Here is a 12728-nt window from a genome sequence, read left to right on the forward strand (position 1 = left end):
AACACCAGTTCCTCACTGTGTGCTCCAACCCCAAAGAAAATATTAAAGAAAAGTCTTCTTACAATCCAGGCAGGATCTCTGCCTTGTTCACTGCAAATAATTCAAATGCCACTGGGTTTCACCTCTAATAAGAGAAAAAGCAATGGTTTGACTTCCTCTACCAAACCCCAGCTGCCAAGGGTAGACAACTCAGAGAGGCCCCTGCATTTTCATCCTGCCTCTAACACTCACATGATACAGGTATTTCCTTTACAGAAGGAAATCATGTGATACAGAAACATCCCTTTGCCTCTGCCCTTCCATTTGTACAAGAACTTAAAAAGAAATTTAGCAATGTGTGAACCAAATGGATCAAAACAGAGACACTGAAAGCCTTTCTAACGACTAAAAACCAACTACCTTCCCACGAAGCACTCAGACTCCCATTTGCTGCTTGTTGATCCTCAGCCTGTGCAAGCAGTTACACCCTGATTGCTTTTGCTGATTTCCACAGTTCTTCCCACCTGAGAGCCAGAGCCAATGGCTGAGCTTTGTCTGGGGTCCCTGGGAACTTAATTGCTGCAGGAATGTGCTGCGCTGTGTAGCCAGCAAGGCTCCCACTGGAAGCCAGGCATGATCTCAGGTGCTCAAGGTTGAAGCATTGCCCTTTAATGGGTTGAAGATAAGTATTAAATGTTGTGGCTTAAGGATAATTTTGTCAGTGTGTTCTTTCCATTAAGAGAAATGGGGAGATCTGTGCTTGAATGAAATAGCTGGTTCACACATTGCCTCTGTGATGAGGACAAGGTTCTACCCCTGAACTCCAAGGAATTCCTCAGCACACCCTTCAATTCAGCCACAAATTAGCCCTAACCCTTGTGTGCATCTTGCTCACCTGGCTGTTCTGTGTCTAACTTCTCTCCAGACTCCCCACCCTGGTTTTCTGAAGCCTTCATTCCTGATGTTGGCTTTCCTGCTTTCTTTTCAGCTGGCCTTATTTAACTCCTTCCTTGGCAGCAACGCTCTCCTGCCCCCTCCTCCCCCGAGCCGACGCTCTTGCTGTCGGGATGTTGCTCAGTTACATAAGTGAGCTCAGGATCAGTGCTGCTGCCCCGCATTCCCTTCCACGTTTGGAATAGTCATGTCCAGCCATAGATTATGAACTCCTAGATATCAGGACCATCTTACTTTCTTCTTTTTCTTTAAGTGAACTCCTGTGTACCATACATAGTTCTGGAATATGAACAAAAGAGAGCTTTTTAAGGGGACCCTTGGATATGGTAACCCACTGGCTCTGTAATGAGCTCTTCACCATTGCACAGCATGGAGAGAATGTGCTTGTGTTCCACGGTGTTGCTTGTGCCTCCAGAACAACCTGTGGAGCTTCTCACTGGCTCTGCAGTGACAGTGTCACCTAAAAAGCCAGAGCTTAACAAAAAAACTGCACTCAGACCCCAACTCACCTATTGGACTTTGTGGCAGAATGCACAGAAAATGAAACTACCAAGAAATGTACAAAGACACAGTGGGGGCAATATATATTTAATTTTTTTTCCTTTGTTTTTAGTATTACAGTATATTCTTATAAAAGATACAGATAAAAAGGACACTACAGGATTTGTACATTTAATTCACCTATAGTCTTCAACTGACTAAGAAATGAGGATAGGCCAAGGCATTACAGCAGCACACAACCTCCCACTTCAGTAAGCAGCACTGTACTTTCTAGCTTGGCAGGCAGGGCCACCTCCCAAAGTGACCTGCGAGTTTCAAGCTGAGCAGGCTTGCAGGGGAGCAGAATGGCTGCAGGTGGGGATAACTTGGAAGGGAGGCGTTGAGCACGGAGCAGCTCAGGTACCAAACATTCCCTCACAATTCTAAAAACTGCAAAGAGCGTTAAAGAGCCTGTTTGAAGGCAAGCAGGAAGGGGGCAAATGGCTTGTCAGAGAGGCTTTTCCAGATTACTTGGCTCAGAGCTCCCAGTGGGGGAGGCTAAAAGGACCATGCCCTACATGAGCTGTGGTAGAACATTTTACTTTCTTACAAAACTGTCTAAAGCAGAGTTTTAGTCCAGATCCTACTTTTAATTATGCTGATGTAAAACCAGAGCAACATGAACCAGTTACTGTGGATCAATTCTACATTACTACCCATAACAGAAGACTCCAGTTTGTAACCATCCAGGCTCTTTCATTAAATGAGTTCCCAAAACACCACACTAGACTGGCATCCTTCTCAGCAGGCACAGTGAGCAAATCTGGGCAGTTTCAGAGAATACTGGTCATCACAACTACTACTTAGATTAGCTTTTTAATGCATTATGCAAATAAATATATAAATTCTATATTTTCAGTTGGCAAAATTGTGTTATCCAGGTTGGCCCCTTCTACCTTTATAAGAGAAACAAGGGTGGCCAATGGAGACTACCTCTTTGCATGGCAGGCAATCAGAAATCTCCTGTGTCAAGCACAGAAGCCAAGGAGCCATGGCCAAACACCTTCTGATTGCCAGAGGCTCCATGGGTTACAAACCAATCAGTAGAAAGATTTTTCTTACCTGAGGTAACCTAGGGAGGTGGGCTGGAGGAGGAAAGAGGTAAAGTAGATTAAATCATTCTTTGGCCATAAAGATAGGGAGGAATATTAGCTCTGAGAAAGGAGAACTGTCCCAGTTTTTCTCACTCATTAGTGGGTTAAATATGTTGAGAAGTTAGGGGGCATGAACCACTTCTAGCCATCTAGTCAAGCTTCTCTGGAATTATGGACCAAATTTGTGTGGAAGGGTGAAGTTTAGGTGCGCAGCTATGCACTTTACTCTTTTCAATCTTCTCACCATGACACATAATAAAAACCAAACATCTTTTGTAGAAAGTGGTCTAAAATAACCAGCCTCCATCAGATCACCACAAGCTTTAAAATGAGAGCTTTCCAAGAACCAGGATAATCAGGGGCAGAGTAATTATGACAAAAGCCAAGAAGTTTTTTTTTCCTCCCTCCCTCCCCACACCAAGACTGCTCACCTGCATCCCCTGGCCCGGCTCAGCTGGCACAGAAGCCAAGCCAGGTCTCCAGCTGGTGTAATGCCCTGGCACAGTCTCAATAGTCTTTGCTGTAATGCAGCGTATACATACATACAAACATAGCAAACTAAAATAAGGCAAAATAAATAGAGGTGTCAGATTTACAGGTTCCCCTTAGAGATTCCTAAAACCTTTTTTTTTAAAAATCATTTAACCCCCAAACAAACAGACAAACAAAACCCAAAACAACCAACCTAGAAACAAAACTGCATATATCATGTACATCATCTACTGTACAACGGATCTCATTTCCCCTCACGGAAACTCCTGACACAAGCTTCTCCCGTGCAACCCAGCTCAAAGTGTGATCTTTCCTAAAGAAAAGGAAAGATTTAGCCAGTGGGGCTGATCATTATGGAAATACCTGCCCCACAGTCTCCCACCAGGATCCTTTGCAACTCCTTTCCCTTCCTCAGACATTGTGAACACATTACAGAAATGCTTCTGAAGGACATCCAGGTTTTTTCCCCAGTGGGGAAGTCTCTCGGCCCTGAACACTAGTCCTACTTCTGCTCTCGTAGGGAACTGGTGCCTGGACAACAGCTGTGCTACAGAGCATGGAAGAGTCTTGTTCCTTGAAGTCACTTTACCTTGTAGCATTTCTAGAGACAAAATAGACTGAGAAGAGTGACTCAGTTCAAAGCAAGTGGAAGGGGGAGGGAGTCTTCTTCAGTCTTTTCTGGGCTCATTCTCATGCAACCTGCACAGCAACAGTGCAGAGACACAGAGGTGAGTGAGCACTAGACCTCTAGGGATACATTCTGGAGAGTTCGGAAGTAGCTCTTCTAGGTGTAAGGAACTTCATAATAAAGTCAGCAACTACTGTATTTCTGCAGGAAGCAGAACAAGCCCTGAATTATGCCTTTTTTTCTCACATCTCCTCCTTCTCCACTCATTTCCAACCACAGAGTGACTTCTCTTAAAATGCTGGTTCTATGCACAGGTGCAAGGACAACAGCAGACCCTAGCTCTTCTCCAGCTTCTTCAGTGATGTTAGACCTCAGACCACTTCCTAAACCTACCCAGGAATAAGATTTTCCTTTCTCCTTCAGCACTTGGCAACTCAACTACAACTGCTGAAGAAGAGAGCATTATATGCACTCATAGTGCCCAAGAGATGAGAAACATGGACAAACTTGGCTTCAGCAAGAATCTGATGCCAGGCCCTACAGCAGAGCCAATTTTTTCCTTATCTTCGGTGTGGGTAACCTCATCTCATACAGTTGATAATTTAATGGGCCACTCTCCTTGTCACCACTTGTATGAAAACACTGCTTGCCTCAGTGTGAAACTGAGCTTTTCCAAAACCTTCTTTATGAACTTTCACCATGGAGTCAAGAGCCTGGGGGACTGTCCAGCACACTGAACGAAGCTTTTTTGATTTAAAACGGGGAGCCTGGGGCACTGGAGTGCTGAGAAAGTTGAGCTGTATTGAATGAGGGCATGACTCTGAGCTTTCTGTCCATCCCCTTAATGATCCCACAGCTGGTTTACAGGAGTTGCACAATCTCTCATTATTAATGTATGAGTTAAAGAGGTGGCAAAACTACAGCAGCTTTCTTTGACCCCCAGTGTGGCTGGAGTGTTGTTGCGTACCATCATGCAGGACCTCTTTAAAAAATCAGGGCTGAACTGTGTACACAAAGGGACAGAGGATTTATCACTCTCTCTGCTTTTGCTACATTTGTGCCTGGCAAAGTGACTTCAGTTTCAGAAAGCACAGCACAAACCTGGTTTGACAAATACCGGGGCAGGGGAAATGCTGTATTTATATTCAAAGGGTTTGCCCTGAGGTGTTTCTTCTCTGGCAGCTGCCATGCTGACAGTCTGCCTTATCAAACAAGTACCTGGGGAGCAGGCAAGCAGCTGTACTTGCACATCATCTTGCACTAGGACTGACCTTGGCACTACACATGAAGTTCTGGGTGTGTCCTAAACCCAGGGAGAACAAAGAGGGAGGAAAAAACCCCTACAATGTTCTAATGCCTAAAAGCATAATCTTTGGAATTCAGGGATTATTCAAATCTAAATTCAAGCGTATACCAATTTGGCACATATTACCACCTCTCATATGGCTTACATGGCATAGGTTACACGGCATGCTTTAAAACAAGACAAACAAAAAGGCTGGGATATATAGCAAGTCTACTTCAGGGAGCAGCAAGGAGCTTGTTAATATAATTTACAAGAGACATTTCTAAAAATCCATTTGTAATTTAAAATAAAAATGCTTAAAAAAGTGAGATTTTTTTCTTAAACTTTCAAAAACCTTTATGAAATAGTCTTTCTTCTACAAGGTGCTTGTGTCCACTGCAATAGGCATTGCTGTTAATAGCTAATCCCAGAAGGGGAGTGGGATAGTAAGGGAGGAGAATGCACCCAGCTCTTGTAAGATACCAGCTCTTTACGATGAGTATTATACAGAGGCGCGGCAGTCTGGAATGTCCTATATAGGGAAATTCTGGGGTGGGAGACTCAAAATCCAGTAAACAATGAAACATCAGAGTTTAACAATTCTGACTTTTTTGCTTCTCTTCTCTCAATTCTCTTTTTTGCTTTTAATAGTTTACATAATTATTTAACTCTCAAAGTGTTCAGAAAACCACCACAGTTTGCTTCTCCAACGTTGTAGTGTGTAATACTGATCAGGCAGCGTGCATTGCAGAGGAAGTTCTGTTCTGCAGACTCAGTGCAGAGCCTGAGGTTAAGTGACATTCAGAGAAAAATCAAACCAAATGATTAAACTTCCCTGGGATTCCTTGACATTTTGTGCTATCAACTAATGCAGCAATTTGTAGATGGTGGGTCCCTCTTCTCAAATGTTCTCTTTTCTTCCTGTCTAGGAGGAAGAATCCATCACCATTCTTTTTTTCCTCTTTTCCTTCTCCAGGGAAGATAATAAAAAAAAGAAGACAAGTTTGAAAAAAAAAGGTTAAAAAAAAGGCCAGGACAGCCCACACAATCCAATCCCTTTCCTAGAACCATGAAGACACACAGAATTCAAGCCTCTTCTTGGGTCTTTGCTTTTCTGCTTATATATTTAATTCATGTAACTTAACTACAAATTTATTTGTTTCTTCTGAATTAATTCCAAAGCCTGATGGCTTACACAATTCTGTGTCCTCCTTGAAAAACTCTCAGTTATAATTATGGAGCTCTGCCTTAGTTCATCCCAAGTTATTTCTTCAAAATGGAAAAGTCAGCGTGCTCCAAGGCTCTCCTTTGACACCATTCATACCTTTCTGAGTGACGTGGTTCCCCTCAGCAGGAGTAGGGTGTGTGCAGTGGTGGCCAGGTTGTTAAACAGAAAGACCAGTTCATGCCAACAGCAATCACAGCTAGCATCAAGTGGAAAAGAAATCTCACTTCTGGCAGGCAGTGAACCTGTTCACTGTTTGCTACTGGAGACCTGTGGATGATACTAGGGAGCTCCCAATTTCCAATCTTGCACAAAAAGATAAGAAATTTTCCACTGATTCTCTGCCAGCCTCCAGCAATGACAACAGACTCTACAGTCATCCACTTGTAATCCCAACCTGGCAGTGGCTTAGTTTTCTAAAGGAAAGCCAGAGTTTCTTTCCAAGAAGATCCATTTCATAGCCTGGAGACTCAACCACCAAGAAATTCCAGAAAACTCCTTCTAGCAAAGCAGAATCCAAAAGAGTTTTGCAAATTATTGTACGTTGATCCTGATTCTTGATTTTCATTTTGTAACTGAAACTGAAGACTTCTTTCTAAGCTTTGCTTCCTTTAGACAGTGTAGGCCACACAAAAATACTATACAGGACATGAGCTAAAATGCATTTTTCAGGTGCTAATCAATGGCTTATAAAATCCAGTTCTTGAAGGGAATTGGAAACTTGAGAACCACATCCCAATAAACCCCTGAAGGCCAGTCTAGATCCTGAAGAAGTGATAGTTGTTTACAGAATTGGTCTGAAATTAGTCTTCCTTGTTATCAGCAAGATGGAGATCATGACTAGTTTCTACTTTGGCACACAGAAAATTATCTTGTTCCAGCTGTGAGGCCGCCTGCAAGGCCCAAGTACTTTCTGTCATCACCATGAGGCCTTTGATGACACAACAAACTCCCAGAAGCAAATCTGTCAGCTCTGCATGGCCCAGTCACAGGCCCTGCTGGATCCACAGAGGCACTTTTATAATGGGTCAAATTAGGAGCACAGAAGAGGGGTGAGAGGAAAGCTGATCATGGAAAGGTAACGTCTCTAGCTACAGACCAAAGCCTTTGGGGCAGCTGTCAGCCAGGCGCCATCACACACATTCATCTTCCTTGTTTTGCACTTTTTCAACACGTTCTTTTGATTGATTATTTCTCTTCCTCTTGTAGTTAATAATTTAGCTTTGTCACCACCCGCTCACGGCTTGTCTCTAAGCCTTGGTTCCCCGAACGTTTGCGGTTACGCTTGAGCTTGGATAAGTCTTTGTCAAAGACTTCACCCGACCTTAATGCTGACACCAGGTCATCAAACTCCCCGCTCTCTTCAGAGATGCTTCCAGCTTTTGCTTTCTTTTGTCGCCTCTCTTTCTCCCTCTGTTCTTTTAACTGTGGAGAAGGACACAGAGTTTTAGGATTAGCTAACCAAGATGCCAGATCACTAGGTACACTGCCAAGAAGTAGCTAAAATGCATCAGCATAGATTAGGGGAAAAAAAGAGTAGGAGCTTATCCACAAGGCCATCACCTGTGCCAAGAGCAACAAGAAGCCATACTGGGCTTCTCTTCTACACAGGCGAGAAGAAAGCAGGAGAAATGAGGAACGAGTAGCAGCACATCTGCCTCACAAAGCACAATCAGCCTGCAGCAAGAGGACACACGGGATCTCTCCATGCTGCTACTGTTTTGCACTAATTTTACAGCAGGACAGTGCCAGCTCAGCTCTCTCTTTCCACTGCTCAGCTCCAGAATCAGTAGAACTGGCAAGGGATGGTGGTGGCTATCGGGAAGCAGGTCACTCACTCTGTAAATGCTGGCCCCACATTGCAGGAAGACCCTTTCCATAAGGCCCCCCTCATGGCATATTAGACCTATGAAACCATCCTACAGTGCTTTAACAGTGGGCCCTGAACTTTCCAGGCTGGCTGAGAGGAAACTTGAGCCTATGTCCTGGCATTTTATCCCTGAGTCCAATGGTAAGGCTGCTGGAATCTCGGTGTTTTACCTCTCTCCTCTTCTGAAAGGCAAACCCCACTGCTTTTGGCTCAGCAAACATTTAAATCAGCAACTCCCCGCAGCGTGGCCTGGGGCCATGGCAGCAGCAAGGGCTAAGGCAGCAGCAGGGGGGAAGGAGGCGAGGGACTGAGTTCTCAGGCAGCACAGAGGCTGGGGTTAGAGGGGGAGGCTGGTTCACACAAACCCCTGGGGACATACACGTCTGTCTCCCAGCAGCAAAACCCACAGAAAGCTCTCCTGCCACGCCAAGGCCAGACACGGCCCCAGTAATGAAGGCATTAAGGCTGGCCAGAGACAAATACTGCCAGAGTGGGCTGCAGCAGGTGCCAGGGCATTTGCTGTGTCACTGCCAGATGACAGGCACACAGCAGATGATGATGGAGTCTGACTGGAAGCTGACCAGCTTGGCAGGACTGAAGGAAATCTGGCTTCTTTGCTTGCTGCCCAAAAGCAGGATAGTCTGGCATGGAGTGGTGGCAACCCCATCCTGCAAAGTGCCAGGGCAAAAATGACTGGCCTAGATTTGGTATCTGAATCCGAAAGGAGGTAATTTGGGAGTCAAACAGTACATTCTTGAGAGCTGATAAGACAGACAGCAAGGAAAATGTTATATGTGAGAACAGAATTATGCCAAAGAGAGGTGCCAGGGAGAAGAACATAAAACAGTGACAGGACTTGAACATTGGAATTACTCTCAAGGCAGGAAAAGGTGAGGGAAGGAAACATCTTCCTGTCCCCAGATCCTCACCATGGCCTCCATGCGTGCCCTGCGCTCCTCCTCTTCCTTTTTCTTCCTCATATTCTCCAGATCTTGCTTGGCCTCTGCAAATGACTGTAAGAAAGTGTCGAAGATGCCAAAAAATTCATCTGGCTGCATCTTGCCCTCGGTCTCTCCAAAATGCTTCAGTGCCTTGGCATACTGTCAAGGGGGCAGAAAACACAAGAGCCATAATTAGGGAGGCAGTTTGGTGAAGACAGCAAGGATAGCTTATGAGTAACCACACCAAGTAATTCAATACCCTCTGAGCATTCATGTGGCAAGAGTAGAAACTACCCCCAGCAACAGAAGTGCTTCTCCTTAAGGCAGGTGCCTCCATCCCTGAAGAGTCTGCTCTCTTGGATATCCTTTGGGCAACATGCAGCAATAGTGCTGGAGAGCACTAACTGTCCACTGATACAAAAAGGGATCTTTAGTTCCTGAGGGCAATAGAGTAATTTCAGAGGATGACACTGTGGCCACATCTTGGCTGCAGCTGCAGGATAGCCAAGGCATGGAAGACAGTGAGCTAGCTGGGGAAAGAAGTAGTTTTAGTCCATACTTTTCCCTTCCATCTTCCCTTCAAATCCACTTTTAAAATGCCTGAAAGTAAAAGTTTTTTGCAATAAAGCTACAGTCTGTCCTCTCAGAAGCCTTCTGCCATGTCATCCATCTCTCTAGAGTCCTCTGAGTCAGGGTGTTGCGTGGGAGAGAGGAGACTATAGACAGACAAGGCATGAAAGAGGGGCAAGGAAAGCATCCAGGGCTCCCAGGCAGAATTAAAAGAGAGTGAATACATCACAAGTGGTTTTTATTTTAAAAGGCTAATGTTGAGGCTGCAGGACACATATGGAGGCAGCCAACTGGCAGGACTTCAGTCACAGGGCAGTCCTGATGGGGATATGGTAAATTCACAGCAACCCCTGGCTCTTGGACATGAATCCTGCAGCAGTTGTAGTCTCTCCTTTGCACTCTCACACTCCCAAGCAGGTCTCATTGCTCACCAAAATGCACCCAAATGCAAGCACATACAGTCTGTCAGCAGCATGAACACACGTATGGTAAGTGCTGTGTAAGGACACACATCCACCCACTGCCCAGCCATGCTCCCTCACACTCGTCTGTGCTGCAGCAGGCAGCCCCAGGAACACACTCCTGATAGGACTTGTGCCCTGAGGCACAGCTTCCCCAGCATTCCCTGCTTGCACTTTAGCACACAACCACAGAGCAACCTTACAAACCTCAACATTTACCAACCAGCCTATGGACTGTCCTCAAGCTCTCTGATACATGTTTTCAGCCCATACTAACACAGGCCAGTTTCCCTTTCCTTATGTGAATGCTCTTGCAGAATGGAAAAGACAGTAAGAACAGTTCAGGCTCTGATCCCAGCACAAAATGAGTTTGGAAGCAGGTCTTATAAACCCCTCTGGCCCTGTACCAGGTAAAGCATAAACAGTGTCTCCCAGTCAACTGCAGGGGGAAGAAATCTCCAAAGAAAGCAACTTCCTTCTGGCACAGCCTGAGAGATTCAGCATCTCCCCTTCTCTGCTATCCCTGCCAGGCCCACAAAGCAGTTTGAAGCAATAGATTCTTTTTTCTTTCTTTAAAAAGGCTGTGTTTTCAGCCAGAAACAAACAAAGAAATCCAAAGAATCTTGGAAAAAAAGTGTTGGAAGAAATGCAAATTGCTTTGAGCTACCAAACATGGCAGGAGTTGAAGGAAACGCCACATAGAAACAGCAACAGAATACTTCTCTGTTTAACTCCTTTTCTCTGAAGCCTCTGAAGACATACCCAAAGTATGCACACCTACACCCTCTCCCCACTCCTCTCTGTAATTTTATCTGTATATAATACATACACAGGCTTTCTGAATATTAGGGAAGTGCAGCAGTCTACAGTAACCCACACTGAACCAGCACCAGCTCTTTGGCAGAGAGCACACAGGCTGTAAATACCAGGGAAGGAGATAAAGCATCTCCATATGCTCTATTTTCTCATCTTGCTTGCTTCAGTATGACAATCAGCCAGGAAGGCAGAAAAGTGCCAGAGAAAGACTTCAGCACAGGCATTGCCACCACTGCCTGAACACACAGAGCACCTGAAGCTCATTGCTCACAGGGGATATGCTACCTAGAATCTCTTCCCACCTAATTTGTCATTAAGTCCTGTGAAAATTGAAAGTAAAGTATAAATTAAGAGCAGTGACCAGAGCTGCCAGCTAGAAGGAAGGCTTGTCCAACTGCTGCAAAGCCTGAAGTCAGGGGCAGCTCACAGGAAACAGCTGTTGCACCTTGCAATGCGCTCCTCCATCTCATGTTCCTCCTGTGCTCAGCAAGGTGAATGAGAGGGCACACAGAAATGAGCTGGTTGAGTCCATGAATGTCCACAGGGGTTTCCTAGTCACTTAAGGAAGCTGGAGGTTGAAAAGGCAGAGGTTCGTTGCCTGGGGCTCTTGGTTCCTACATACATGGAAGTCTCCTTTAGAGGGTGGTGTTGTCTGCAAATGTTCTGCACGAGGCCTGTCACCCAACTACCAGGACCAGCTAGTTCAGCTAGTTCGTGTCACACTGGCAAGAGGGGCTTTTGCCACTGCCTCCCCGAGGAGGAACAGTGTTGCTGCGCTGGAAAGTCTCAGCAGCCTGGGAGCCTTCCAGACACACTCATGACTCTAAGGTGTTGCAGTCTCTAAGCAGCAGCAAAGAGGTTGAGAACAGCCTGTCTTTGGTGCCGTGTAATACAGAGTTTAGGAGGTCACAATCACTTACTGTAAAGCAGCGAAAGAGGAAAAGCAAAAACTTTGTGAGCTGGATGACCTAAAACAACTACAAAAGGGAAAATCTGGACTTCACTGAAATAAACATTCTCCTTCTTTCTCTACCCTCTCTGGAAAAAAAGCTGACTGAGCAGAGGAAGGCAAGTCAGGAGATCCAGCTTCTGCTGCCAGCTCTGCCCATGATGTGGCTTGGGAATTCATGCTTCCTTTCTGAGCCTTGTGTTCTCCACTGATTACAGAACAGAAAGTGTTGCCCCACTGATCTGATATAGCAAATGGCAAAAGCAGTTCACATCTGTACAACAACTGCACTAATGTAATGCACTATTGTAAAGAGACACATGCTATCTTTTCACTGCTTAAACTACAACAGACCCCTATGGCTTTATTACTTCTTCTACTTCTCTGCAGTTCTGGTTCTGTGACCACATGTGCTTTTCCAAACACCGGTGCTGGGATGAGGGGCAGTGAGCTGCCACAGACAGCCCCCACAATGCTGTCACAAAGCCCAGGCTTCTACCTGCCCACAGCGGCTAAAATCACACTGCCTGCCTCACTCAGGGCATTAAGAGGCAGACTGGCACAGGCCAAGGTGCTCTGGATCCCAGCCCTCTCCTTTGCTCTCTGTCATGGGATTTGTGTCACCAGGTACAGATTGTTTAACTGTTCCACGGGCAGGTTCCCTGCCAAACAACACCAGCTCTTGTGCACAGTTGTGAAATCTGTAGCTAAGTCCTCATGCATGAAAAATGCTTCCCAGAATTTTGCGATGTGCTCTAATATTGTGGAACAAGGGCTGAAACTTGCTTATTCCCGAGTCATTTGGGGACAGATGACATGGGCAAAAGCAAAAATGGAAAACTGTGTTTCAGCAGGTTTTCCACTGTAACACAGAATGGTATATCTTTTTTTATTACAAAATTCATTTCTGCACCATAAGGGCCC

General features: G+C 45.3%; 1 protein-coding gene across 1 annotated transcript in view; it reads right to left on the reverse strand.

The window, feature by feature from the left end:
* Window positions 1-1512: 1512 nt before the first annotated feature.
* Window positions 1513-12728, reverse strand: part of DAAM2 (dishevelled associated activator of morphogenesis 2) — a 175860-nt gene continuing 164644 nt past the window's right edge. Inside the window, 2 exon segments of the mRNA XM_030946526.1 lie at window positions 1513-7622; window positions 8997-9167. Of these exon segments, the coding sequence (XP_030802386.1) occupies window positions 7407-7622; window positions 8997-9167 (387 nt within the window). The 3' untranslated portion in view covers window positions 1513-7406.

This window comes from Camarhynchus parvulus, chromosome 3 (genome assembly GCF_901933205.1).
Source record: "Camarhynchus parvulus chromosome 3, STF_HiC, whole genome shotgun sequence".
Classification (NCBI taxonomy): Eukaryota; Metazoa; Chordata; class Aves; order Passeriformes; family Thraupidae; genus Camarhynchus; species Camarhynchus parvulus.